General features: G+C 37.4%; 1 protein-coding gene across 2 annotated transcripts in view; it reads left to right on the top strand.

Moving 5' to 3' along the window:
- Positions 1-26988, top strand: part of LTN1 (listerin E3 ubiquitin protein ligase 1) — a 65025-nt gene that overhangs the window by 17704 nt on the left and 20333 nt on the right. Inside the window, exons 7-18 of one of the 2 annotated variants that reach the window (XM_008064467.2) lie at positions 5949-6122; positions 6408-6598; positions 7633-7768; positions 9760-10569; positions 11379-11420; positions 16718-16907; positions 17374-17613; positions 18650-18803; positions 19575-19719; positions 20394-20580; positions 24505-24664; positions 25937-26041. In XM_008064467.2, the coding sequence (XP_008062658.1) occupies positions 5949-6122; positions 6408-6598; positions 7633-7768; positions 9760-10569; positions 11379-11420; positions 16718-16907; positions 17374-17613; positions 18650-18803; positions 19575-19719; positions 20394-20580; positions 24505-24664; positions 25937-26041 (2534 nt within the window). The remainder of the gene's footprint in view (positions 1-5948; positions 6123-6407; positions 6599-7632; positions 7769-9759; positions 10570-11378; positions 11421-16717; positions 16908-17373; positions 17614-18649; positions 18804-19574; positions 19720-20393; positions 20581-24504; positions 24665-25936; positions 26042-26988) is intronic. The other variant, XM_021715752.1, reaches the window with a different exon arrangement.

Below are 26988 nucleotides of genomic sequence, written 5' to 3' on the forward strand. Positions count from 1 at the left end.
CTTGGAAGGCTGAGGCGGAAGGATCACTGGAGCCCAGCAGATCGAGGCTGCGGTGGCCGGGAGCGGCCACTGCACTCCAGTCTGGGTGACAGAGTGAGACTCCCAACTCAAAAAAAAAAAAAAAATTTTAATTGGGGCTCTGAATTTATAGAAAGATTTGGGGAGACTTTCTATCTTTATTGAGTCTTCCTATTCATGAACCTCTCAGTTCTCAATTTATTCAGGTATTTAAAAATATCCTATAGTAATTTTTGAAACCAACTTTATTGAGATAAAATGTAGCCATTTTAGGTGTACAGCTTGTTAAGTTTTAACAGATATATGTGCCCATCTATATGTACACATACCCATATAACCACTGCAATCAAGAAGTAGAACATTTTTTCTTTTTCTTTTTTTTTTTCCTGTTTTAATTTTTATTTAAAATTAGAACATTTTTTCAACTTTGTGCTTTTCCAGGTCATCCTCCTTTATCCTATTCAGTCATTGCTTTCTGTCACTGCAGATTAGATTTGTCTTTTCTGAGCTTCAGATAAATGGAGCTGTACATTACTCTGTATCTGGCTTCTTTTACTCAGCGTAATGTTTTTAAGAGTCATTCATGTTGTTACAGGTATCGGTAGTCCATCCTTTTTTTTTTTTTTTGCTTAGTATCGTGCGTCTGTATATGGACTAATATTTTTATTTTCTTGGATAAGGAAGAGAATTGATGTGTTAATATGGTAAATATATCTTTAATTTTATAGAAAGCTACAAAATTGTTTTTCTAAAGTGGTAGTGTTTTACACTCACCAACAATGTGTGACATTTTTAGTTACTCTATATTCTCATATTTAGTATTGTCATTTGTTTTAATTTAAGTCATTCTCCTGGCTATAGGATCAGGGACTGCAAATTACAACTCATGGGTCATATCTGGCACATTTGCTTTTATAAATAGTTATAGATGTTATCTATGTCTACTTTCCTACTACAGAGCAAAACTGAGAGTTGTAACAGACTTTGTGACTGCAAAGGCTAGTGTATCTTTTTTTTTGAGTCAGAGTGTCACTCTTTTGCCCAGGCTGGAGTGCAGCAGTATGCTCATGGCCACCACAGCCTTAACCTACTGGACTCAAATGATCCTTTCGCCTCAGCCCTCCAAGTAGCTGGAAACACAGGCATGTGCCACCACACCCAGCTAATTTTTTGATTTATTATAGAGACGAGGTCTCGCCATGTTTCTCAGGCTGGTCTTGAACCCCTGAGCTCTTGCCTCCACATCCCAAAGTACTGGAATTACAGGCTTGAGCCAACTGCCCCTGACACTCTCTGGTTCTTTATAGAAAATGTAAGCCGGGCTCGGTGGCTCAGCCTGTAATCCCGCGCCTTTGGGAGGCTGAGGTGAGTGTATTGCCTGAGCCCGTGGGTTCGAGACCCACCTGGGCAACTTGGCAAGACCTCATCTCTACAATAAATCCAAAAATCAGCTGGGTGTGGTAGCGCATGCCTGTAATTCCGGCTACTCAAAAGGCTGAGGCGGAAGGATCGCCGGTGCCCAGTAGGTCAAGGCTGCGGTGGCCGGGAGCGGCCACTGCACTCCAGTCTGGGCGACAGAGTGAGACTCCAACTCAAAAAAAAGAAAATGTTTACTGACCTCTGGGGTAGAGATTTCTCATTGTGCTTTTAATTTGTATTTCCCTGATGACGAATGATGTTGAATGTCTTCTAGTGTGTTTATTGGCCATTTGTATATCTTCTTTTTTGAAGTGTCCAAATCTTTTGGTCATCTCTTATTTCATACATTATATTTTTAACTTCTAGAACTTCTGCTTTTTTTGGTGTTTTCTACTTCTCAGATGAGATTGCCTTTTTTTTCCCATTCGTCCTTACTGTATTTTCCTTTACCTCATGAATATAGTTATTATAGCTGTCTGATAACATCTGGATCATGTTGTGGTTGGCATTAGTTAACTTGTCTTGTTCCTTAAGAGATATCACATTTTCCTTGATCTTGGTATGTTGAATAATTGTATACTGAACATTGTGAATGTTTGGGGGACCAAAATATTATATATATATTTTTTTCTTTTTCTTTTTTTGAGTTGGAGTCTCACTCTTGTCACCCAGACTGAGGGCAGTGCACTCAACGGCTACCGCAGCCTCGACCAGCTGGGCTTAGGTGATCCTTCCCCCTCATCCTTCCAAGTAGCTGGAACTACAGACGCATGCCACCATGTCTGGCTAGTTTTTATAATTTATTATAGAGTCGAGGTTTCACCAAGTTGCCCGGGCTGGTCTCAAACCCCTGGGCTCAGGCAGTCTTCTCGCCTCGGCCTCCCAAAGTGCTGGGATTACAGACTTGAGCCACCATACCCAGCCAAAATATTTTATATTGATCCAAAGGTTGTTAATATTTTTGTGTTAGCAGGCAGTTAACTTGGTTAGACTCATACCAAACTGTCATGTCTGTGGTGGGCAACAGCTTAGCTCTCAGTTTGGTTCTTGTAAGTCTTAGCTTTAAGCTGCTTCCAGTTTATTCTGCACATACTTGGTTCAAAGATCAGCTGTAGATTTAGGCTGTTTAAATACAGAATGTGAGGCTTTCCTTCTTTGTCTCTTTCCTTTCTAAAGTTCCTGTTTCCTGAAACTCTGGTTACCCTGGGAATCTTTTCCTAGTTCTTTGAGTACCTCTGGCCAGAAAGATGTCAATCTTTCTACTGGAGTTACAACTCGCCTTCTGCCTTTGCAGTGGTGACCACAGCCACCTTCGTGCAAAGCTGCAAAAATCAAGAGTGCAATCTTTATGTATCCCTTACTCCCAGTTTGATTCTTCTTTAAAGTGTGTCTTTTTCAGTCTCCAGAACCCTTAGGTTTTGTTTTACCACAGAGCCTATTGTTGCTCTTTTACAAGGATCAATTTATCAGACTGTCATTCCATATTTTTGTGTCCAGTTTAAAATTGTATTTTGTTTATTTTTGAGTTGCAAGTGTGCTGTATTCTGAGTTAGAAGTATTTTGTTAGGTTAAAGTATCATGAATGATTTCTTCTAGTCTGTGGCTTGCCTTTTTATTCTATTAATAGTTTTTGAAGAAGAGATGTTCTAATTTTAATGAAGTCTAATTTGTTACTCTTATGGTTTGTGCTTATGCCATCTTATCTGAGAAATCTTTGCTTACTTCAATCTCGCATAGATTTTTCTGTATTTTAGAAGTTTTTTCATTTAGGTTTGTGTGGTTCATTTAGAGTTAATTTCTCTGTAAAGAGTGAAGGTGTGGCTGGGCACGGTGGTTCACACCTATAATCCCAGCACTTTGGAAGACCGAGGTGAGAGGATTGCCAGAGCCCATGGGTTCAAGACCAGTCCGGGTAGCTTGGGGAGACCTCATCTCTACAATAAGTCAAAAAATTAGCTGGGCATGGTGACGCTTGCCTGTATTTCCAGCTACTTGGAAGGCTGAGGCAGAAGGATCGCCTGAGCCCAGAGGTTGAGGCTGTGGTGACCAGGAGGGTGCCACTGCCCTCCAGCCTGGGCAACAGAGTGAGACTCCAACTCAAAAAAAAAAAAGAAAAGTGAAGGTGAGAGTCAGAATTCATATTTTTGTAATATGAGTATCCAGTTGTTAAAAGACTGTCCTGTCCTGTGGCACCTTTGTCAGAATTCACTGACCAAATATGTGGAACTTTAATTTTGGACTGTCGGTTCTGTCTCATTAATCTTTATGCTTGTCCTTACACCAATATTACACTATCTTGATTATTACTATTTTATATTAAGTGTTGAAAGCTTTCAACTTTGCTTTTTACTTTTCAAAGTTCTTTCTTTTGGCTATTTAGGTCTTTTGCATCTTAGAATAATGTTTTATAATATTCACCATGTACGTCTTTATGGTTTTTGTTGCTATTGTGAAATGAGTTTTCTCTTTTGATTTCAGTTTTCTATTTGTTTCCATTGAAGGAATGCTTTGCTTTTATATGTTAATTTTGTATCCAGCAACTCTTCCAAATTCCTATTCGTTTTAGTAGTTTATCTTTAGTTGTAGTTTTTTTGTTTTTTTTAATATTTTTTTCCAGCTAGTTAAAATAGCTGGCTATTTTTAAGATTTTCTATTGGTGTTTATCCAGTTACACTGTGTGATGTGGTGTGGATTTTCTTTATGTATCCTGCTTGAGATTTGTTGGACTTCTTGAATCTGTAGATTGGTGTATTTCATTGGCTCTGCAAAATTCTCAGCTATTATCTTTTTAGATGTTTCCTTTGCCTCATTCTTCTCCTCTTTTGGGATTCTGATTAAATATATATTAAACCTTCTCACTGTGTCCTCTGTGTCTATTGTGCTATCTTTGATGTTTTTCATCTTTTTGTCTCTGTCTTCCAGTTAACTAATTCTATCTTACTTGTGTGCTCTTTAGAAGGATCAATTTATCAGACTGTCACTCCATGTTTTTGTGTCCATTCAAAAATTGCATTTTGTTTATTTTGAGTTGCAAGTGTGCTGTATTCTGAGTAGAATCTTTTAATGTGTTTATTGGCCATTTGTGTATCTTCTTTTTTGAGGTGTCCAAGTCTTTTGCTTGTCTTTATTTTATATATTGTATTTTTTTAACTTCTAGAACTTCTCCTCTTTTTTTTTTTTTTTTGTATTTTCTATTTCTTAGATGAGGTTGCCTTTTTTTCCTCATTTGTCCTTTTTGCTACAAGAAAATACAGTCAGCCCTCCCTATCTGCAGGTTCTATATGTCTACAGATTCAACCAACTGCAGATGCAGAGCCTGTGGAATGAGGGATAATTCTGTTAGCCATTTTTTTTTTTTTTTGAGTTGGAGTCTCACTCTGTTGACCAGGCTGGAGTACAGTGTCACACTCACAGCCACTGCAGTGTCGACCTGCTGGGCTTAGGCCATCCTTCCACCTCAGCCTTCCAAGTAGCTAGAACTACAGACAAGCGCTACCATACCAAGCTTTTTTTTTTTTTGATTTATGGTAGAGACAAGGGCTCACCAAGTTGCCCAGGCTGGTCTCGAACCCCCAGGCTCAGGTAGTCTTCTTGCCTCGGCCTCCCAGAGTGCTGGGATTATAGGCTAAGCCGCTGTGCCTGACCCTGTTTGCCATTTTATGTAAAGGATTTGAGTATCTTTGAAATTTGGGACCTGTGTGGAGAGTGAGGAGGTGTCCTGGAATCTCCTATGGGTACCAAAAGACTACCTTGGACTGGGTAATTTAAAAGTAGTCGAAATTTATTTCTCACAGTCTGTTGTCTGGGAAGTCTAAGACCAAGGTGCAAGTAGATTCAGTGTCTGGTGAGGATTGCTTTTTCTGCTTCAAACATGGTGGCTTCTAGCTGTGTCCTCATGTGGTGGAAGATGAAAACTCATTCTCTTAAGCCCTTTTATAAACACGAATCCCATTCATGAGAGTGGTAACCATAAGACCTGATCATCTCCCAATGTCTCTACTTCTTAATACTATCGTATTGGTGGTCAAGTTTTAAGATTTGAATTTTGGAGGCACAAAGACCATAGCAATGCTTTTAAACTGAATTGAGCTTTAAGTTTTAATTAATTAATTAACTTTTAGTTTAGGAAGCTTTTCTTGGTTCCTTTTCAGAACTATGGCTTTTTTTTTTTAGGAGCCCTTTTCCTGCTGATTGTGGCTTATGATATCTTATTTTTTGTTTGACTGTATTGGAGGCCCCACATGAAGGCTTTTGCCAATAAAGAGGATTTGTATTTGCTTTTTCCAAAGAAAGTTGAATTAATTCTTTCTGCCTTCACTTTTGCCTTGGTAATTCCTTATGCCTTTTCAGCCATTTGATACTCTTAAGATTTTAAAAAGTATTTGTTCTATCTGTTTTAGTTTTATGAGTGAGAGGATTAGTGTAAAAAATCTGCCATTATCATAAATAAACCAATCTTATCAAATTTTACTAGGTTTTAATTTAATTCAGCTTTGCATTTCTTCTTTTAGATTCGCTCAGCTTATTTTGAGTTAGTTTCTGCTTTGTGCCAGCGCATTCCACAATTGATGAAAGAGGAAGCATCCAAAGTGAGCCCATCGGTTCTACTTAGCATTGATGACAGTGACCCAATTGTCTGCCCAGCTCTCTGGGAAGCTGTACTGTATACACTTACAACTATTGAAGTATGTAAGAGAAACACTTTGGTACATTGGGGAATACTTGCTTTCCTAGTTATTTTAGAACCCTTAGATGTCATATGAGAAAGAGTCTGTCAGATAATAATATCTAAAACTTATTGGGTAAATGCTTTCTTGGACATAAAATACTTAATGTAAACTTGGCATGAATCTTAAACAGACTGGTAAAATACTTGATTTTTATTTTTGGGAGTCTGTATGTGTTCTTTTTCAGTTGGGAAAAGTATGGTTATGATTTCTAATTACTATTATAATCTTTTATTTGGCTAGGATTGTTGGCATCATGTAAATGCAAAAAAAAGTGTGTTTCCCAAGCTGTCAACTGTGATTCGTGAAGGTGGTCGGGGTCTAGCTACTGTCATATATCCTTATCTCCTGCCATTTATCAGCAGACTCCCTCAGTCCATCACAGATCCAAAGTTGGATTTCTTCAAAAATTTTCTTACCTCTCTAATTGCAGGGTAAGGTATTTACATACTTGATTTTTAAAGCAAAAGAGGTTTTCTTGTTTTCTTACTCATTATTTTCTTATTTAAATTTCTTCAGGTTGTTTTGCTGTTCACTAAGCACTTTTAAAGTTTTCAGATAACTATAGTTGGTGTTCTTTTCTTGAGTATTTTCAAGGTTTCAGTGGCAGTACACAGCAGAAAGTTAGATAAATAAAGTAAAGGTTCTAGTTGGAAATAGGCCATTTTACAAATGAGCCATTTTTTATGTTGTTAAATACAAATGCCTAAAAGCAGGAAAAGAACAATGAAGTTTTTAAAACTTCCATAAAGTATAATAGGTATTTAAATTCACACTTAAAAACTATTTCAGGGACCGGCATGGTGGCTCACGCCTATAATCCCAGCACTTTGGGAGGCTGAGGTGAGAGGACTGCCTGAGCCCACCGAGACCAGCCTGGGCAACTTGGTGGAACCTCATCTCTGCAATAAATCAAAAAACTAGCCAGGCATGATGGCACATGCCTATAGTTCCAGCTACTTCTAAGGCTGAGGCGGAAGGATCATCTGAGCCCAGCAGGTCGAGGCTGTGGTGGCCGGGAGCATGCCACTGCCCTCAAGCCTGGGCGACAGAGTGAGACTCCAACTCCAAAAAAAGAAAAAAAAAAAAGAAACCTATTTCAGTGCATTTGTTGAACTTAGAAGATACACAGTTTTATTAATTATTAATTTTTTTCCACAGTACTATTATCTTTATTTGGTTAAATTCTCTTTCAAATTTGTATGTGAATTGGTCCATAAAGAGGGAATATTATCTCTTATCTCTTGTTGATACATTTGTGAAAAGTTTTTTCACAATTTTTAAAGTTTATGTTCTTATTTGAGATATATGTTATTTTGATTACTTGTTCTTAGTTATTAATTTAGGAATTTGTTTTTTTTAAAAATCTTCTTCTGGTATGATGCCTTTTCAATATCTTTATTTTGGTAATTCTGAGTTCTTATTTTCTTCAGGAAAGAGAAATTCACAGTTATTTATTATTTCTTAGGCTGTCAGCAGAGAGAACCAAAATCAGCTTTTCAGAGTGCTCAGCAGTAGTGTCTGCCTTTTTTGAATGCTTACGTTTTATAATGCAGCAAAACTTAGGTGAGGAAGAGATTGAACAGATGCTCGTCGATGATCAGGTATCTCTGATGTAAAAATCATCAGTATTTTTGCAACTGACTATAAAGAGTCAAGCTCATTGTATCTTGTTGCCATTTTCAGTAATTAACTTTCCTTGTAAAACATTTTATTTCATAATTTACAAATTGAGGAATGTGTATTTCTGACTAGATAAGTAAAAAAAAATCCATTGTCTTAGTTGTTAGCATAATATAATGCCTAAGGAATTAGTGTTTGTATATAGAAATCCTGATTGTCTTAGTTGTAATGCAAAACAGAATTGAAAGATACTTGTGATTTTTTTGGTAGTAAGTTTAAATCATTCAATAATCATCTTTTTACTTCTAAAATACTCAAATGCATTTATGCTTTACAAACAATTGGGCTTGGCTTTCTGAACCAGAGATGAGAGCAGGATATGGAATAATGGTTTCTGTAGGATATTAGTCAGATTATAGATACCAAGATCCTAGTCGATGTCTCAGTTAACTTCTCTTTGCAATTTAGGAAAAAAGAATTCTGTGGGCCCTAGGTGTTCTTCATACTGGTTTATTGTCTCATATCTTAAATTTGCCTATAATTAAGGCAGAAAAGCAAAAAACTTGAGTAAGTCCAAAAGATGAAAAAAAAAAACTGAATTATTTAATTCTCTTAGTTATATCACAAAAAAGAAGTACTGCAGGTACAGTCATTAAGTTCTTTGTATAATACAAGAGTGATCTTTGAATTAACTTGATTTTTCAGAGTTCTCAGGGAAATCCATGTTTTTCAGTTATTTTTTATTTTTATTTTTATTTTTTTTGAGTTGGAGTCTCACTCTGTCGCCCAGACTGGAGTGCAGTGGCCGCTCCCGGCCACCGCAGCCTCGACCTGCTGGGCTCTGGTGATCCTTCCGCCTCAGCCTTCCAAGTAGCCGGAATTACAGGCGCGCGCTACCACGCCCAGCTGATTTTTTGATTTATTGTAGAGATGAGGTCTCGCTGCCCAGGCGGGTCTCAAACCCGCGGGCTCAGGCAATCCACTCACCTCAGCCTCCCAAAGGCGCGGGATTACAGGCTGAGCCACCGAGCCCGGCTGTGTTTTTCAGTTATTAAATATGAAGTTGTGTTGTTTCACAAATACCTTGTTTATTTCTCCTAAACACTGAAATTTTATATTTTTTTATCTTTTGTGAGGGGGAAAAACACAAACTGTTTTTCTTCTACTCTCTCACCACAATAATCAACATAGAAGACTTCTGTGATCAAATGTGTAGAGATTTCTCCCCACCAAGCAAACAAGCAATTCTGCAGCAGACACCAGCTAAGGATCCTCCAATTCAATTATGATTCTACTACCTAGAGATAGTATCAGATCCCACAGGTTGAGGGTTCAGTTCCACAAGACTACCCCTGCTTCCCCTACCAGTCATATGCCCCAGGCTGTTTTACCTGTGCTTCTGATTGGCTATAAATTGGGGATCCTGCTACCCCCTTGGGTTTGAATAATTTTCTAGAGTGACTCACAGAACTCAGGGAAGCAACTTGTATTTACTGTTCTTCCTTTTTTTTTTTTTTTTAAAGGATAGTACATAAGATACAAATAAAGAGATGCAAAGGGGTAAAGTATGGGAAGGAGTGTGGAACTTCCATGCTCTACGTGGGCACACCTTGCTTTAGGAACCCCATGTGTTCATCTATTTGGAGGCTCCCCAAACCCTATCCTTTTGGGTTTTTATGGAGGCTTTATTACTAGATGTGACTGATTAAATCATTGCCCATTGGTGATCAATTTAACTTTCAGCTCCTCTCTTCCCTAGAGATTGAGTGGTATTGAAAGTCCCAACACTCTTATCCTGCCTTGGTCTTTCTGGTGACCATTCTTTATCCTGAAGGTACACAGGGGCTGCCAGCCATCAGTCAACCATTAGCGTACAAAAAGACATCACTTCAGAGGTTTCAAGGGTTTTAGGGTTATATACCAGGAAACGGGTGGAATTATATATTTTATAATATTATATCTTCTCTTTCAGTTGATCCCTTTTATTGATGCAGTTCTCAAAGACCCAGGATTGCAACATGGGCAGCTATTTAACCATTTAGCAGAAACCTTAAGTTCCTGGGAAGCCAAAGTAGACATGGAAAAGGATGATAAAATGGCTCACAAATTGGAGGATGTACTGCTACATTTCTGGGAGAGACTGTCAGAGATCTGTGTTGCAAAAATCAACGAGCCAGAAACTGATGTTGAGTCTGTTTTGGGTGTATCTAACCTATTACAGGTTCTTCAGAAGCCAAAGAGCTCATTGAAGTCAAATAAAAAAAAAAATGGGAAGGTTAGATTTGCTGATGAGATATCTGAAAGTAATAAAGAAAATGAAAAATTTGTATCCTCAGAAGGAAAGAACAGTGAAGGCATAGAATTAACAACTGAACCTTCTCTCACTCATAATTCTTCAGATCTTTTGTCTCCTTTAAGGAAGAAACCTTTGGAAGACTTAGTCTGTAAACTCGCAGAGATGAGTATTAATTATGTCATTGAACAAAAGTCAGAGCAACATCTAAGGTTTCTTTCTACTCTGCTTGACTCCTTTTCTTCAAACCAAGTATTTAAAATGCTTCTTGGTGATGAAAAGCAGAGAATCGTCAAAGCTAAACCTCTTGAAATAGCCAAACTTGCCCAGAAACATCCCGCGGTACAGTTTTTGTACCGGAAACTAATAGATTGGCTAAATGAAGATCAAAGGAAGGATTCTGGTTTCCTAGTGGATATTTTATACAGTGCCCTCCGTTGCTGTGACAATGATACGGAAAGAAAAGATGTCTTGGATGATCTAACCAAGGTATTACTGTTGTATATCTTTTTAAACAATTTTAATAACAGATGAGTTAAATGAGCCTACATAGGGGTTATTTTTGGATTGTTTCTTGACTATGAATGTCAGTTTAAAGGCAAGCAGTATATTCTTGGTTATGATTTGGGAAGTATCTGAGGCTGCTGGGTAGATGTTTAGTAGTACCAGGGTAACAAAAACTTGGCCGATACTGTAAGAAAGGTATTGGTAGTAGTAAGATACTGCCAGGGTGAGAGTGGTAGAGAACAAAAAAGCATCAATAAGAGCACCTGATCTCAAACCAGGCCAAGTGGGGACCAAAGGGAGGCCTAAACTTTGCCTGTACAATGACCACTTGTATACCTAATCCTGAATTATACCCCACATCTTTAAAATAAAAAATACTTTTAAAAAAAGCTTGGTCAGTTACAGAGTGAGTTCTTTTAGTCCATAAAAGTTGGGTTAGCTAAAAATGTTTTTGTTTTTTATAGGTTACCTGAGAACTTCATTTACTTTTTAAAAGTTTTAGCCAGGCGTGGTGGCACTCCCCTTTAGTCCCAGCTACTTGCACGCGCTACTGCGCCCAGCTAATTTTTTGATTTATTGTAGAGATGAGGTCTCGCCAAGTTGCCCAGGTGGGTCTCGAGCCCGCGGGCTCAGGCAATCCCACTTCAGCCTCCCAAAGCGCGGGATTACAAGCCTGGCTAGAGCCCAGGAGTTCTAAACCAGCCTGGGCAACATAGCAAAACTCCATCTCAAAGAAAAAACAGTTGCTGTTTATTCTAGCATATTGTTTCTAACTCTTCTTCTTCTTTCAGGTGGACCTGAAATGGAATTCTCTTCTCAAGATTATTGAAAAGGTATCTTAGGGATTTTGATCTTTTTCTTTTTTTGTATTTATGGATACAACAAAAACAAATAAAACCATAGTAATACACTAAATATGGTCAGGTAGCTGGGTTCTGTGTTAGAGAACTTCTTTATTATTGTAACTTTCCACAATTTGGGAAGACATTTGATGTTTGTCTTTCTATAGTATTATTTTTCTGTTTAGGATTATTAGGAAAGAATGAACAGGTTCTGGAAAATTCAGTGTTTCTTCCCTAGCAGGTAACAGAGGAAGATTTAAACATTTTATTAGCTTTTAACTATGGCTACAGCTTTCTGCTCTTATCCTAGTTAATTTTTCTTCTGTAGAAATGGATTGCATGGCTCTAGCTTTGACTAAAACACATCAGGTAATTAAGTTTTTCCTACTCTGAAAATACTACTTAAGAAATTAAAATCTTCAGCTTTTGTGTGATTGCTACTTGACTAAATAAAAAAGTTAGTGATAAGAATAATGAAAAGAAATCAGAGGTGGGATAAAAAGAATTCAAAGAACATAAACAATTTACAGATTTTAAAAATGACTTAAAGGTTCTTTACTATAAGGATGTAAATGACATAACTAACACTTTTCCAACTATAGAAATGTTATGACTATCTAAAGTTAGTTAGTTAATGCTCTTTTTTAAAGCATTTCTTATTATTTTTCTATTTTACATAGATACTGCTCAAGTTTACAAGTTTCTTTTTTCTATTTTTTAAATTGTAGTAAAAAGCACATAGCACTAAATTTACCATCTTAACCTTTCTAAATGTATGTACAGTTCAGTAATATTAAGTATATTTACATTGTTGAGCAGTCTCCAGAACTTGTTCATCTTGCAGAACTGAAATCCTGTACTCATTAAACAGTACTTCCCTACGTCCCTCAACAGATTACTTTTTACAAAGTAAATACAGAATACTAATTAATTTCTCAGTGACAAACATAACTTACCAGGCACATCTAATTAATTTGCATTTGTTTATTCAGGGCTACCTTCTGCAGGCAAGCTACATGAAAAGCCAAATGATCAGAAAGTTGCTTGATAAGCCTATAATCAGAGCATTTCCAGCTTTGGAGTGTACCTGTCATGTAGTTCAGATATTCACATCTGTTTGGAAGAATTTCCTCTTCCTGGTCAGTGTTTGGAAGTTCCGAACCAGTGTTTGCCTCCTGTGCTTCTGTGACACAGAAGCCTCCCCAGTTCATTACAGCTAGACAGATTCTTTTGTTAGGTATGTCCATACAGGCATAACTCAGAAATATTACAGGTTCAGTTCCAGACCATCACACTAAAGCAAATCACACAAATTTTTATATTTCCAGTGCATATAAAAGTTATATTTACACTATAATGTTTTTAAGTATTCAAGAGCATTATGTCTAAAAATATGTGCATACCTTAATTAAAAATATTTTATTGATTAAAAAATTCTAACAATCACCTGAGCTTTCAGCAAGTCATAATCTTTTTGCTGGAAGAAGTTCTTGCTTCAATGTTGGTAGTTGCTGACTGATCATGCTGTTGGTTACTGAAGGTTGAGGTGGCTGTGGCAATTTTTTAAAATAGAAAATAGAAACAATGAAATTTACTTCATCGATGGACTCTTCCTTTCTTTTTTTTGAGTTGGAGTCTCACTCTGTCACCCAGTCTGGAGGGCAGTGGCATGTTCACAGCCACCACAGCCTCTACCAGCTGGGCTCAGGCAATCCTTCCTCCTCAGCCTTCCAAGTAGCTGGTACTACAGGTACACGCCACCATGCCCAGCTAATTTTTTTGATTTATTGTAGAGATGAGGTCTCGCCAAGTTGCCCCGGTGGGTCTCAAACCCACGGGCTCAGGCAATCCTCGCCTCAGCCTCCCAAAGTGCTGGGATTATAGGCATGAGCCACCGTGCCCAGCCTTTCACAGAAGATCTCTTGGTAGCATGCAGTGCTGTTTGATAGCATTTTACCCACAGTTGAATTTCTTTCATAGTTGGAGTCTTTCCTCTTAAACCCTGGCACTGCTTTGTTAACTTAGTTTATGCACTATTCTAACTCCTTTGTGGTCATTTCAGCAATGCTTACAACATTTTCACCAGGAGTAGATTTCATCTCAAGAAATCTTTGCTCATCCTTTCTTTGCTCATCCTTAAGAAACAACTCCTCATCTGTTAAGGACTTATCAGATGGCAGCATTTCTCTCATATCTAATTCTAGTTCTCTTGCTCTTTCCACTACATCTGCAAGTTACTCATTCACTAAAGTCTCGAACTCTTCAAAGTCATCCATTAGGGTTGGAATCAACTTCTTTCAAACATCTGTTAATGTTGCTATTATACCCTTTTCCCATGAATCATGAATATTCTACCTGGCACATAAAATGGTAAATCCTTTCCAGGTTTTCAATTTATTCAGATCAGTCAGAGGAATCATTATCTATGGCTGCTATAGCTTTATGAGATGTGTTTCTTAAACAATAAGACTTGAAAGTCAAAATTATTCCATAATGGGCTGTAGAATAGATATTGAATTAGTAGGTATGAAAACAATAATCTCCTTGTATGTTTCCATCATAGGTCTTGGATGACCGTGTGCATTATGAATGAGAAGTAATATTTTGAAAGGAATATTTCTTTTGACGCAGTAGGTCTCAGCAGTGGGCTTAAAATAGTAAACAATGCTATAAACAGATGTGCTGTAATTTAGGCTTTGTTTCTTTTGTAAAACACCGGCAGAGTAGATTTAGCATAATTCTTAAGAGTCCTAGGATTTTGGGAATAGTAAATGAGTACTGGCTTCAACTTAAAGTCACCAGCTGCATTACCTCCTAATAGGAGAGGCAGTCTTTCCTTTAACGCTTTAAACCAGGCGTTGACTTCTCTCGAGCTATGAGAGTCTCAGATGGCATCTTACAGTACTGCAAGTCTGTGGTTTAGTGTAGCCACCTTCATCAGTGCTCTTAGGTAGATCTGGATAACCTCCTGCAGCATCTCCATCAACACTTACTGCTTCACCTTACACTTTTATATTATGGAGAATGGTGTCTTTTCTTAAACCTCATGAATCAACCTCTGCTAACTTCAAGCTTTTCCTATGCAACTTCCTCCTTACCTTTCTTAGTCTTCATAGAAAAGAATTAGGGCCATATTCTGGATTAGGCTTTGGTTTAAGGGAATGTTGTGGTGGGTTTGTTCCATCCAGACCACTAAAACTTTCCCCATATCAGTAGTAAGTCTGTTTCACTTTATCATTCATGTACTCAGTGGAGTGACAGTTTTTAATTTCCATTAAGAACTTTCCCTTTGCATTCACAACTTGGTTAACTGTTTGATGGAAGAGGCCCAAGAAGAGAGGAGAGATGGGGGAACAGCTGTTTGGTGGATCAGTGAGAACACATACATTTATTGATTGTTTGTCATCTTACATGGGCACAGTTCATGATGCCCCAAAACAGTTATAGTAGTTACATCAAAGGTCACTGAACACAGATCACTGTAACAGATATAATAAAGAAAATGTTTGAAATACTGTGAGAATTACCAAAATGTAGCATAGTCATGAAGTGAGCATATGCTGTTGGAAAAATCTTGCTGATAGGCTTGCTTGACATAGGGTTGCCACAGACCTTAAATTTGTAAAAAAAAATACGTGTCTTCAAAGTGCCATAAATCGAAGCACAAAAAAAGGTTTGCCTATACTGAGAAGTTGAACTTCATGTCTTACTAACTTGAGAGACATTTTATTTAGAAGTTTATAGTTTATTTTTTCTACCAGAAATTGGTAGAACAGGTTGGTTTTATTTGGTAAACTTCATTGGGAAACCCAGTATTATAGCCATCTAAACTTTAAAGTAGTTTTTCTTGGCTGGGCGCGATGGCTCACGCCTATAATCCCAGCACTTTGGGAGGTTGAGATGAGAGGATTGCCTGAGCCCACGGGTTCGAGACCAGCCTGGGCATCTTGGGGAGACCTCATCTCTACAATAAATCAAAATATTAGCCAGTCATGGTAGTGCACGCCTGTAGTCCCAGCTATTTGGAAGTCTGAGGTGGAAGGGTTGCCTGAGCCCAGTAGGTCAAGGCCAAGGTGGCCATTAGCATGCCACTGCACTCCAGCCTGGGCAACAGAATGACTCAAAAAAAAAAAATTAGTTTTTCTTGTTTTATGGAACCTAATTTTTTATTGCAGTATCTTAAAGTCAGCTTCTTTAAACAGAAATAATTAAAAAACAAGTCTGAATTTTAGAATCAGAAAAGGACCTTAGAGATTTTCTAGATTAATCTTTCCAGTTTTCAAATTAGAAGATGGGTTCAGGTTGGCTAAGAGATTTGTCCAAGGTCATAAGGTAATGTTTAGTGGTAAAAGTTTGGACTAAGCTATAAGCTCTAGTTACTCACAGTTTTTAAAATAAAAAGTCAAACAGTTTTCAGGCACTACCCAATCCGCACTTGGATTTTTTTTTTTTTCCAGATTGCTTTGAAATGAACCAAATTGCAAATTCCTTTCTTCTCAGCCCATAAAACTAATGAAACTTTGGGAACATGGATCAGCATGTTTTTAGGGGTGGAATTACAGTTGTTTTTTTCCTTGTATTCCCCTCTAATGAAAATAAACAAGTTGCTGTCACATACCTGGCCCTAGTAACTCTATATCAGATAATTTGGGGAATAAACCTCAATTATTCATATTAATATAGTTTATCATTATTATACACTAATTGTTCTTTAATTTTAGCAAAATTAATGAACAAAAATTTAATATCTGTAGAGCATTTATAAATCTATCTTCAAAGTTTATCCATTATTCATTGAACATATCTACAGTGTTAATAGCAGGTATCAAAGAAGTTTAAGATAGTCTCTACTCTCAAGGAATTTACAATCTCATTGGAAAGACAAGACATACAGATGAAACATTTAAATAATAATACAATCCAGTAAGTGCTTTAGAAATTGAGACAAAGGCAGTGATTCTTGTGGGCTGGAGTGAGTGGGGGAGACTCCATAAAGTAGGTGGGATTTGTACTGATTTTCAAAGAATGGATGGGATTTTGATAAGGAAGAGGGGGAATATTTATGACTGGGAAGATAGCATGAGCAAAATGGAAGTGAACATAAACCAGGATTAATGGGGAGCAGGGAAGATACCAGTCTAGAATTTCTAGGACTTCAGAAGAAAGAGGAGTGGGGGATAGAATTGGAGCCACAATAATGAAGGGAAGTAATATGGTACAGGTAATATTTTGGACAGATGAAGTCTTCGACCTTGCTTCTAATCTTTGCCTTAATTTTATGGTTTTAGGCATGTTCTAGTTCTGATAAACATGCTTTGGTAACTTCTTGGCTGAAAGGCGATATTCTTGGAGAAAAATTGGTAAACTTGGCAGATTATCTTTGTAATAAGGACTTGGAATCCAAAGTATCTTCAGAATCTTACTTCTCAGAAAGATGGACTCTTCTAAGCTTGGTATTATCCCAACATGTTAAAAATGGTAGGAAAAATGTGACTTTTGTTTTTTAGTAGGGGATAATCCTTATTCACTTTTGAGGGGGATTCCATGGTGCTCAGTTTGCATATTGTTGGTTGCCAATTATGATATTAATTCAGATAACTTTGTAAGTACTTTAAATGTTTATGAATTTTTGTAGCATGACTTTGGAGATAGTTAATGTTTTAGTTTATATCCCAAAGGGTCTTGAATTGAGCAAAGTTTCTCACTCTAATTTTGTAGACCATTTCTATTTTCTACTTAATTTAAAACTACTTTTTATCTGAGGGCTTTTATGTGTGAGAGAATGGGTTGATGGTAACATTTTGTCTAATACATAAACACCTCTTAAAAAAGAAAAAAAAAAAAACTATGGAAAGACCTATGTGGCTATTAACCCAAGGTAGGATATTTAAAAATACACTATTAATATTTTTTATTTTCTTGTCTGTTTTAACTTTTTTTATAGATTACTTGATTGGAGAAGTATATGTTGAAAGAATTATTGTTAAACTTCATGAAACTTTATCTAAAACAAAGAATTTGTCAGAAGCTGAAAATAGTGACTCATCAGTGTCTTTTATCTGTGATGTGGCTTATAACTATTTCAGCTCAGCCAAAGGATGCTTGCTAATGCCATCATCTGAAGATTTATTATTAACTCTCTTTCAGTTATGTGCTCAGAGCAAAGAAAAAACACATTTGCCAGGTAATTGCCTACTGCTCAAATGTTTTGTTGGGAATCTCCGGCTCTGACCTTCATAGTAAGTGTAAGTGCCCAGGCTTTATTAATTGAATCATAATGTGTTTGAAAATATAAAGCATTTTTAGTAAAGGCCTACAATTGTATACACTTCTAGCTTTAGAAACCAAGTTAAGCCGGGCTCGGTGGCTCAGTGTGTAATCCTGCACCTTTGGGAGGCTGAGGTGAGTGGATTGCCTGAGCCCGTGGGTTCGAGACCTGCCTGGGCAACTTGGCAAGACCTCATTTCTACAATAAATCAAAATGAGCCAGGCATGCTAGTGCGGGCCTGTGGTTCCAGCTACCTGGAAAGCTGAGGCAGAAGGATTGCCAGAGCCCAGTAGGTCGAGACTGTGGTGGCTGGGCGCGGCCACTGCACTCCAGTCTGGGTGACAGAGTGAGACTCCAATTCAAAAAAAAAAAAAGAAACCAAGTTAAAGATGTATGTAGATGTTATGACTAAAGTTTTTACTTGATATCAAGGAAGTTTGGAATGGGCCAGAATAAATGACTTGGAATCATAGTCCCTCCCTTCAGTAGCTCTGGTATGTTACTTAATTTTCTAGATGCCTCAGTTGCCTCATTCATAAAAGGGGATAATGATGTCTCTTTAGTAAAAATCATTCAGTCTTGGTGTATGTCAAAATAGAATTCAGAAGCTTTATGAGGACTATATTCTTACCTTATGTGCTAATTCAGCCTTTTTGATAGAGAGCTATCTTCCCTTAACTCTTTCTTTCACATCTCCAAAAGAAAAAACACTTTTGTAAATACATTCAGAGCGGAAAAAAATCTTACTATTTTATATTTATATGGCACAAGGTAGCTTGTATTTTTGCATATTTATGATAGTTACTTTATTTTGGCAATTGAATTCTAATTTTGTGTTATTTTTAAAATGGTATTTTTAAAATCTCAGATCTGCAGAATTATTTCAGACATTCTGTACTGATTAGAATTAATACAGTGAAAGTATAAATTCCTGTTGACATCTTGATTTTAGATTTTCTTATCTCTAAACTGAAAAATACTTGGCTCTCTGGTGTAAATTTATTGGTCCATCAAAATGGCAGTACATATAAAGAGAGTTCCTTCCTACGTCTGTCTGTTCAGTGGCTGAAGAACCAAGTTCAGTCTTCATCTTTGGATATCAAAAGGTAACCTATTTTGTGCTCAGTTGCAGTGTCTCTTTATATTTGATCAATGTCCTTAAATAAGACTACATGATTAGTGTGAGTACCTATGAAAAAATGACTTGTTAGATAAGTAATTTATAATACTCTAAGAAAAAAATGCTAAGAAACAGTTTTTTCCAAAAGCATTTTGTTTCAGTGATCATCTATTTAAACTCTCAATTTATTGAATGTCAATTATGACATACCTGCTTGGACTCCTAATTTGTAGTTAGTAATGTGATGTTGATACTATCCTTTGTTGTAGGCTGGCATGGATTGTAACCATAACATCTCATAGCTACCACACATACTGATTGTTCTTGGTTGTTTTTTTTTAGAACAAGTCGCCACTGTTTTAAGGCTGAATTGCAAGTATATTTCACATCTCCTACCTAAATCCATGTATAATACAAGTGAAAGTATCTGGAGGCTCTTGGATTTGGGTCACATAATTATGCTTTATTTCATAAGGTATATTTCAGAAATAAATAAGATAGTTATATTTCAAAAATATCTGGTCTGAAATAAGTCAAGTCCCTTCATTCTGAGATAGAAGCATCACTTGATTTCAAATCAAATGTTGGATTCAGTCCCCAATTTGATCATGTTATGTCAGCTTTTCTTTTTATATTCATCTGTTTTTTGTTGTTGTTGTCCAGGTAAGCAAGCTATTTAGGGCATTTAATGTATGCCATGGTATTCAAACTAGTTCTAGCAAAATTACTTCAGTTAAATTATTTGCATTATTTTTAGTCTTCAGAGCCTCTTGTCTGCTGTTGATGATTTGCTAAATGCACTTCGAGAGAGTGAAGATTCTTATCTTCTGGGAGTTTATATTGGAAGTGTAATGCCAAACAACAGTGAATGGGAAAAGATGAGACAGTCTCTTCCTATGCAGGTATTTTTGAAATTGGAAAGTGTATCTCATTCTGATGTTTGGACCTCATGCAAGCTTGAATATTTTTGTTTTAATCTGGGGAAGAAAAAAATGAATGAATGTCTTGCTCTGCCTTATGTTTGCAAGACACCGTTTGACACTGATATAGGCATGGTACCAAAGTAAATAAGATCTAGTTCTGGGCTGGGCATGGTGGCTCACACCTGAAATCCCAGCACTTTGGGAGTGTGAGGCAAGAGGATCACTTGAGCCTAGGAATTTGAGAGCAATGTAGGCAACATAGTGATATCTTGTCTCTACAAAAAATTTTTAAAAAAACTAACTAGGTGCAGTGGCGAATACCTAGAGTTCCAGCTACTCAGGAGGCTGAGGCGGAAGGATCACCAGAGCTCAGGAGGTTGAGGCTGTGGTAATTGTGCAGCTGTACTTTAGCCTAGGTGACAGAGTAAGATCCAGTCTCAAAAAAGAAATCTAGTTCTGTACTTAAGGAGTATTAAAGAAATACACATTAATAATTTCCTCTAGTAGATACCAAACTTCTAGGATTCTCTAGTTTTACTAAAAAAAGATATTCTGATGACTTCATTTTTGTTCCCTGTCTGAATTGCATAAGTAGTAAATAATTTAAAATATCAAATGATTATGTATATAATTTAATGTATTTTTTTTCACAGTGGTTATATAGACCTCTTTTAGAGGGAAGATTGAGTTTGAATTATGAGTGTTTCAAAACAGATTTTAAGGAACAAGATACAAAGACACTTCCCAGCCATTTGTGTACTTCAGCATTATTGAGCAAAATGATTTTAGTTGCACTGAAAAAGAAAATAACTCTAGAAAATAATGAGCTTGAGATAATAAGTAAGTATATATGAGCATTTAATATAATATAATGAATGAATAAATATAATGTTGAAATAATTTTGATTACACTGAAGTTTGAATCTAAGAATCTTCAGCTTCCTATTAACTATTTTAATGATGAGAAACTTGAAGTTACTTAAGTGATGAATGTTAAATTGAAAATTGGATGGAACATAGTGAAATCTTGGTATAATCTTGTTAGCTATAGAGCATAGTTTGGTGTAAGATTATTTACTCAAGTTGTCATGACATCAATATAAACAGATCCTGTGGAATATACCCTGAAGAAAATGGGTGAGGCTTTGGTATTTTATCAAGGATTCTGAATTTTTCATTGATTTAAAAAAAAAAATTAATACATAATAATTGTACATATTTATGGGGTGTATATGATATTTCAATACATGCATATCATGAGTAAGTAGGATATCCGTAACCTCAAATATTTATTATATCTTTGTGTTGAGAACATTTAAAATCTAGCTATTTTAAAATATACAATAAATTATTGTTAACCATGGTCACCCTACTGTGCTCTTGAATTCTAGGTCTTATGTCTTCTAACTGTGTTTTTATATCCATTAACCAACCTTTCTTCATTTACCCATTCCCCCTAACTTTTCTGGTCTCTGGTAACCATCATTCTGTTCTCTGTCTTAGTGAGATCCACTTATTAAGCTGCCACATATGAATGAGAACATGCAATATTTGTCTTTCTGTGCCTGGCTTATTTCCCTTAACATAATGACCTCCAGTTTCATCCTTGTTGCTGCAGATGACAGGATTTCATTCATATATATATATATATATATATATATATATATATAAAAAATATTTCATTCATTCTTTAGAGAAAAGGTCTTTTTCTGATACTCAGGCTGGAGTGCAATGGCACAGTCATGGCTCATTGCAGCCTGGACCTTCTGGGTTCAAGTGATTCTCCCATCTCAGCCTGTTGAGTAGCTGGAACTACAGTGTGTGCCACCATGCCTCCATGCCTGACTAATTTTTAATTTTTTGTAGAGGTGTAGGGTCTTGTGATATTTCCTAGGCTGATCTCAAACTCCTAGGCTTAAGTAATCTTCCTGCCTCAGCCTCCCAAAGTGTTGAGATTACAGGTGTGAGCCTCCGTGCCCAGCCAGAATTTTATTCTGTTTTATGACTGAATGGTATTTCACTTTGTATGTATACCAAATCTTTATCCATTTATCCGTTTATGGACACTTCAGTTGATTCTATATCTCTTGGCTGTCGTAAATAGTGCTGCAGTAAATATAGCTGTGCCAGGTATCCCTTTGATGGACTGATTTCCTTTCCTTTGGATAAATACCCAATGGGATTGCTGGATTGTATGACAATAGTATTTTTAGTTTCTTGAGAAACTGCCACACTGTTTTCCATAACAGCACTACTTATTTACATTTTCACAAGTGCATAAGAGTTCCCTTGTCTTTCTGTCCTCCTCAGCATTTGTTAATTTTTATCTTTTTGATAATAGTCATTCTTTTTCTTTTCTGTTTTGAGTCAGAGTCTACTCTGTCGCCCAAGCTCAAGTGCAGTGGCACAATCATGGCTACTGAAGCCTTGATCTGCTGGTCTCAGGCACTACTGCCTCAGCCTTCCAAGTAGCTGGGACTACAGGTATACACCACCATGCCTGGCTAATTTTTTATTTATTATGTAGATGAGGTCTTGCCATGTTGCCCAAGCTAGTCTTGAACTCCTGGGCTCAGGCAAACTTCTCTCCTCGGCCTCTCAAAAGATTGGGATTATAGGCATGAGCCACCGCACCCATGATAGCTCATTGTGGTTTTGATCTGTATTTATCTGATGATTGGTGATGCTGAGCATTTTTTTGTATACCTGTTGATAATTCGTATGTCACTTTTCCAGAAATTTTTGGCCCACTTTTTTTTTTTTTTTTTTGAGAAAGTAGGATTTATTGAGAAGACAAAAAAAGCTCCTATAGTAGGAGGACACCCAAGGGGGTTGCCCTTTTGCCCACTTTTTTTTTTTTTGAGTTGGAGTTTCATTCCATCGCCCAGACTGGAATGCAGTGGCCGCTCCTGGCCACCGCAGCCTCAACCCACTGGGTTCCAGCTATCCTTCCATCTCAGCCTTTCGAATAGCTGGAACTACAGGCACGCGCTACCACGCCCAGCTAATTTTTTGATTTATTGTAGAGATGAGGTCTCGCCAAGTTGCCCAGGTGGGTCTCGAACCCGCGGGCTGAGACAATCCACTCACCTCAGCCTCCCAAAGGCGCAGGATTACAGGCTGAGCCACTGAGCCCAGCTTCATGTGTCTGTTTTTAATACTGATACCATGCTGTTTTGGTTCTGTTGATTTTTAAACCTCTATATTTTGTATTTATCAGGCTCTAAACTTTTTCTTGGCAAGTGGATGTTCAGATGTTGAATCCCAAGAGCACTTAGTACCTCAGCAAATTTCCCTGTTTCAGGAAATGGCTTAGAATTGTAGGTAGCATTGTGGCTTGTACAAGATGGTGTTAAATGTAGAATATTTGCAGAAATCTTGTGTCAGTCTTGTTTGTAAGCTCTCTACTTAAACATTTACTAGTAGGGGAATAATACTTAGTATTACTATATAATACTACTTAGGTTTTGTGGAAGAAAGCTAAAATGCTTGGTGAGCAGACTTCACATTTCGTTAAGGGCAAGGAAATAAGCCTATAGCTTACAGTCTGCTTACAGAGTGCACCTGTCCAAACACAGAACTGGAAATCAGAGTAATAACTTTTGTAGTAGTTTATTTTTGTAAATTGTTTTAACTACGGTGTAGCGGTATTGTTTATTTAATCTTCTCATCGACCCCATCTGTTAGATATTGTTATTGTTTTTGTTATCTTGTCTTGATTAGAGTTACTTAGATGGTAAGGGTAGGATTAGAATTTGAACCATATCTCAAGGCTTCTGACTCCAAAATCCATACATGGCTTTGTAAAAAGGAATTGTTACTGTGTATTAGAAACCTACAATATGCCAGGTTTTGTGATAGATATTTGATCATTTAATTCTCACAACACGACTGTGAGGTAGTTATGTCGTGCCATCATTGATAACTCTTTGTATAGCTCAGTATAGACACAGATTTGAACCTAGACCAGTCTGTCATCAAGGCCCATGCCCTTTTTACTGTATCATGCTGTCTCCCATTTCTTAACACAGTGACTTGAACTCTATCTCAGTTCTTGAGTCCCTTAGTTGTTTTTCTTTTTTTTTTCTTTTCTTTTTTTTTTTTGAGTTGAAGTCTCACTCTGTCACCCAGGCTGGAGTACAGTGGCACGCTCATGGCCACCACAGCCTCGACCTGCAGGACTCAGGTGATCCTTCTGCCTCAGCCTTCCAAGTAGCTGGAACTACAATCACGCGCCACTGTGCCCGGCTAGTTTTTTTATTTATTGTAGAGATGAGGTCTCGCCATGTTGCCCAGGCTGGTTCTTTTTTTTCTTTTTTGAGACTATGTTTCGCTATGTTGACCAGGTTGGTCTTGAACTCCTAGGCTCAAGCAATCCTCACACTTTGGCCTCCCAAAGTGCTGGGATTACAGGTGTGAACCACTGCACCCTGCTGGTTTTTTTCCTATATGCAGCTTCTTACCAACTGTGCCAAGATAGTAGAAAGATTCTTTCAGTATCTCTAGTAACTTAGATTCTTATTACTCTTCACTAATCAGTAAAAGGGCCAAGCAAAATTTGAGAGCAAGGTGGTATTTTGTATCAGACATAAGTTTTCAGTTTTCATTATTCTTGTACATCTCAAAGCAAATTTGAAAATCAGTTCATAGATATTTTTAGATGAGTGAGCACAATAGTGTTAGAAATGGGGCAGAAAAAGTGAAAATAATTAAGAGTGTATTCGCAAAATACATTTGATAATTTGATACCATTCATTCTATTAGTTGCAGAACTGCTCTATTCACTGCAGTGGTGTGAAGAATTAGACAACCCATCCAGTTTTCTAACAGGATTTTGTGAAATGCTTCAAAAAATGAATATTACATATGATAACTTACGTGTACTTGGTAATACTTCTGGCCTTTTGCAATTATTATTTAACAGGTAAGAATCTCTCAATTTTCATTTTTTTGAACAACTTATTTTACTTGTTTATGGCTTTACCTTTGATAAGATGTGTGTTTCATGCTAATGTTTCGGTGATAGAGTTTATCTAAATAATTTCTATTTTTAGTGATAAACACTTTATGGATATTAAATACTTAATTAGTCTTCTGGGACAAGATATTTGTCCTTTGCTTCTTTATTAAATCCATGGATGCATTCATAAGGCAGATGATAAAGAAACAAGTAGAAGCCTACCTTAATTGTTTTAATTTGTCTCTGTAATCCATCCTTCCAGTGCTTTCAAATTCAACTTTTATCTTAACATGTTGTTATATGTGTGTCTTAGTTGCAACCATAGAAACCTTTCCCCTAGATGAGGAAAGTAGATGACAATGGATTCCTTATGAAGGTTATAGCAGTTAGATATTTAGCTTATTAAAATTATTATATTAGGATGGACATAGTAGCTCACGCCTATAATCCCAGCACTTTGGGAGGCTGAGGTTGGAGGATCGCTTGAACCCAGGAGTTGAAGACCAACCTAGGCGACATAGCAAAACCTTGTCTGTCCACATAACATCAAAAATTTAGCCGAGTGTGGTGGTGTACGCTTATAGTCCCAGCTAATCCGTAGTCTGAGGCAGGAGGATCACTTGAGCCCAGCAGGTCAAGGCTGCAGTGAGCTGTGATCGTGCCACTGCACTTCAGTCCGGACAATGGAATGAGATCCTGACTCAAAACAAAAAAAGAAAGATAAAAAGAAATTACTGTGTTGAACTGCTTTCTCTTGCCTATCTCAGTTTATCCCTTGCCTATAGTATATTGAGCATGTGTTGCAGGACCCAGGCTTCCTCTCCAGTCCCAACTTTATTTACTTGACATTCAAAAACTTTCTTCAGTGGATATTAGTACCTTATTGGTTCTTCAACTTCAGCCAGCCTAAGTGTCCTCTGGGAGATATCTTTTTCCCAGTTGCAGCCTGTGATCTTCTAGCCTAACCTCCAAGGTCATCTTTTCTGTTGGAAATGAAGGGATTTTGGGTTGCCTTGGGATGAGAGCTCAGTACCAGTTGTGAAGGAGTATTAAAGCCTAAACTCCTAATCCTTTGGGTAATTAATTGCAGTTGCTTAGATGCAAAGCCCTAAGTGAGTTGATGCTGTCAGGAGGTGATTTATTTAATTCTGGTAAAGGAATCCGGGTAGCCACTGTTTAAAAATTGCATTAAGTTCACTTTCAAAATGGAATATATATATTTTTTTCCTTTTTTAGATCCAGGGAACATGGCACACTGTGGTCTCTTATTATTGCTAAGTTGATCCTTTCCCGAAGCATTTCATCTGATGAAGTAAAACCACATTATAAGAGAAAAGAAGGGTATTTTTATTTAAAATGTTTTTACTTTGTAATTTATTGTAATTGGTTACCTTGGCAATCCCCACTTAATAAATGTCTCTAATGAAGCAAGAAAATAAGGTTTAGGAAATGAAGAAATTGAAGGCTTTAAATCAGGTTAAATTGTTTTAGGTTAAGGACACACCTGTTTTTAAAATAAGCATTTTAAAGTGTGTCACCTTTTGTTGTAGAATTTTATACTGTACTTGCATTTCATAAATTTGTTCCTTTCCCAGGAAAACTTTCTGGTTGAGTTTTTCCCTCTCCCTAACAGCCTTCTCTTGTCATTTATTTGCTGTCTGGAAGAGGAAGGGAAAGTTACTGACTCCTCTTCGCCTCTCTTTTTTTTTTTTTGAGTTGGAGTCTCACTCTGTCACCCAGACTGGAGTGCAGTGGCCGCTCCCGGCCACCGCAGCCTCGACCTGCTGGGCTCCGGCGATCCTTCCGCCTCAGCCTTCCAAGTAACTGGAACTACAGGCGCGCACTACTACGCCCAGCTAGTAAGTTTTTGATTTATTGTAGAGATGAGGTCTCGCCAAGTTGCCCAGGCGGGTCTCGAACCCGCGGGCTCAGGCAATCCACTCACCTCAGCCTCCCAAAGGCGCAGGATTACAGGCTGAGCCACCAAGCCCAGGTCTTCTCCTCTCTTAATAAGAATCATCTTACTTAAGTACATTGTAGAAATGTAATAACTGGTCAGGCTCGGTGGCTCAGCCTGTAATCCCGCGCTTTGGGAGGCTGAAGTGAGTGAATTGCCTGAGCCCGTGGGTTCGAGACTCGCCGGGACAACTTGGCGAGACCTCATCTCTACAATAAATCAAAAAAATTGCTGGCGTGGTAGCGTGCACCTGTAGTTCCAGCTACTTGGAAGGCTGAGGCGGAAGGATTGCTAGAGCCCAGCAGGTCGAGGCTGCGGTGGCTGGGAGCGA

Source organism: Carlito syrichta, unplaced genomic scaffold (assembly GCF_000164805.1).
Source record: "Carlito syrichta isolate Samal-C Ts95f unplaced genomic scaffold, Tarsius_syrichta-2.0.1 Scaffold307345, whole genome shotgun sequence".
Taxonomy (NCBI): Eukaryota; Metazoa; Chordata; class Mammalia; order Primates; family Tarsiidae; genus Carlito; species Carlito syrichta.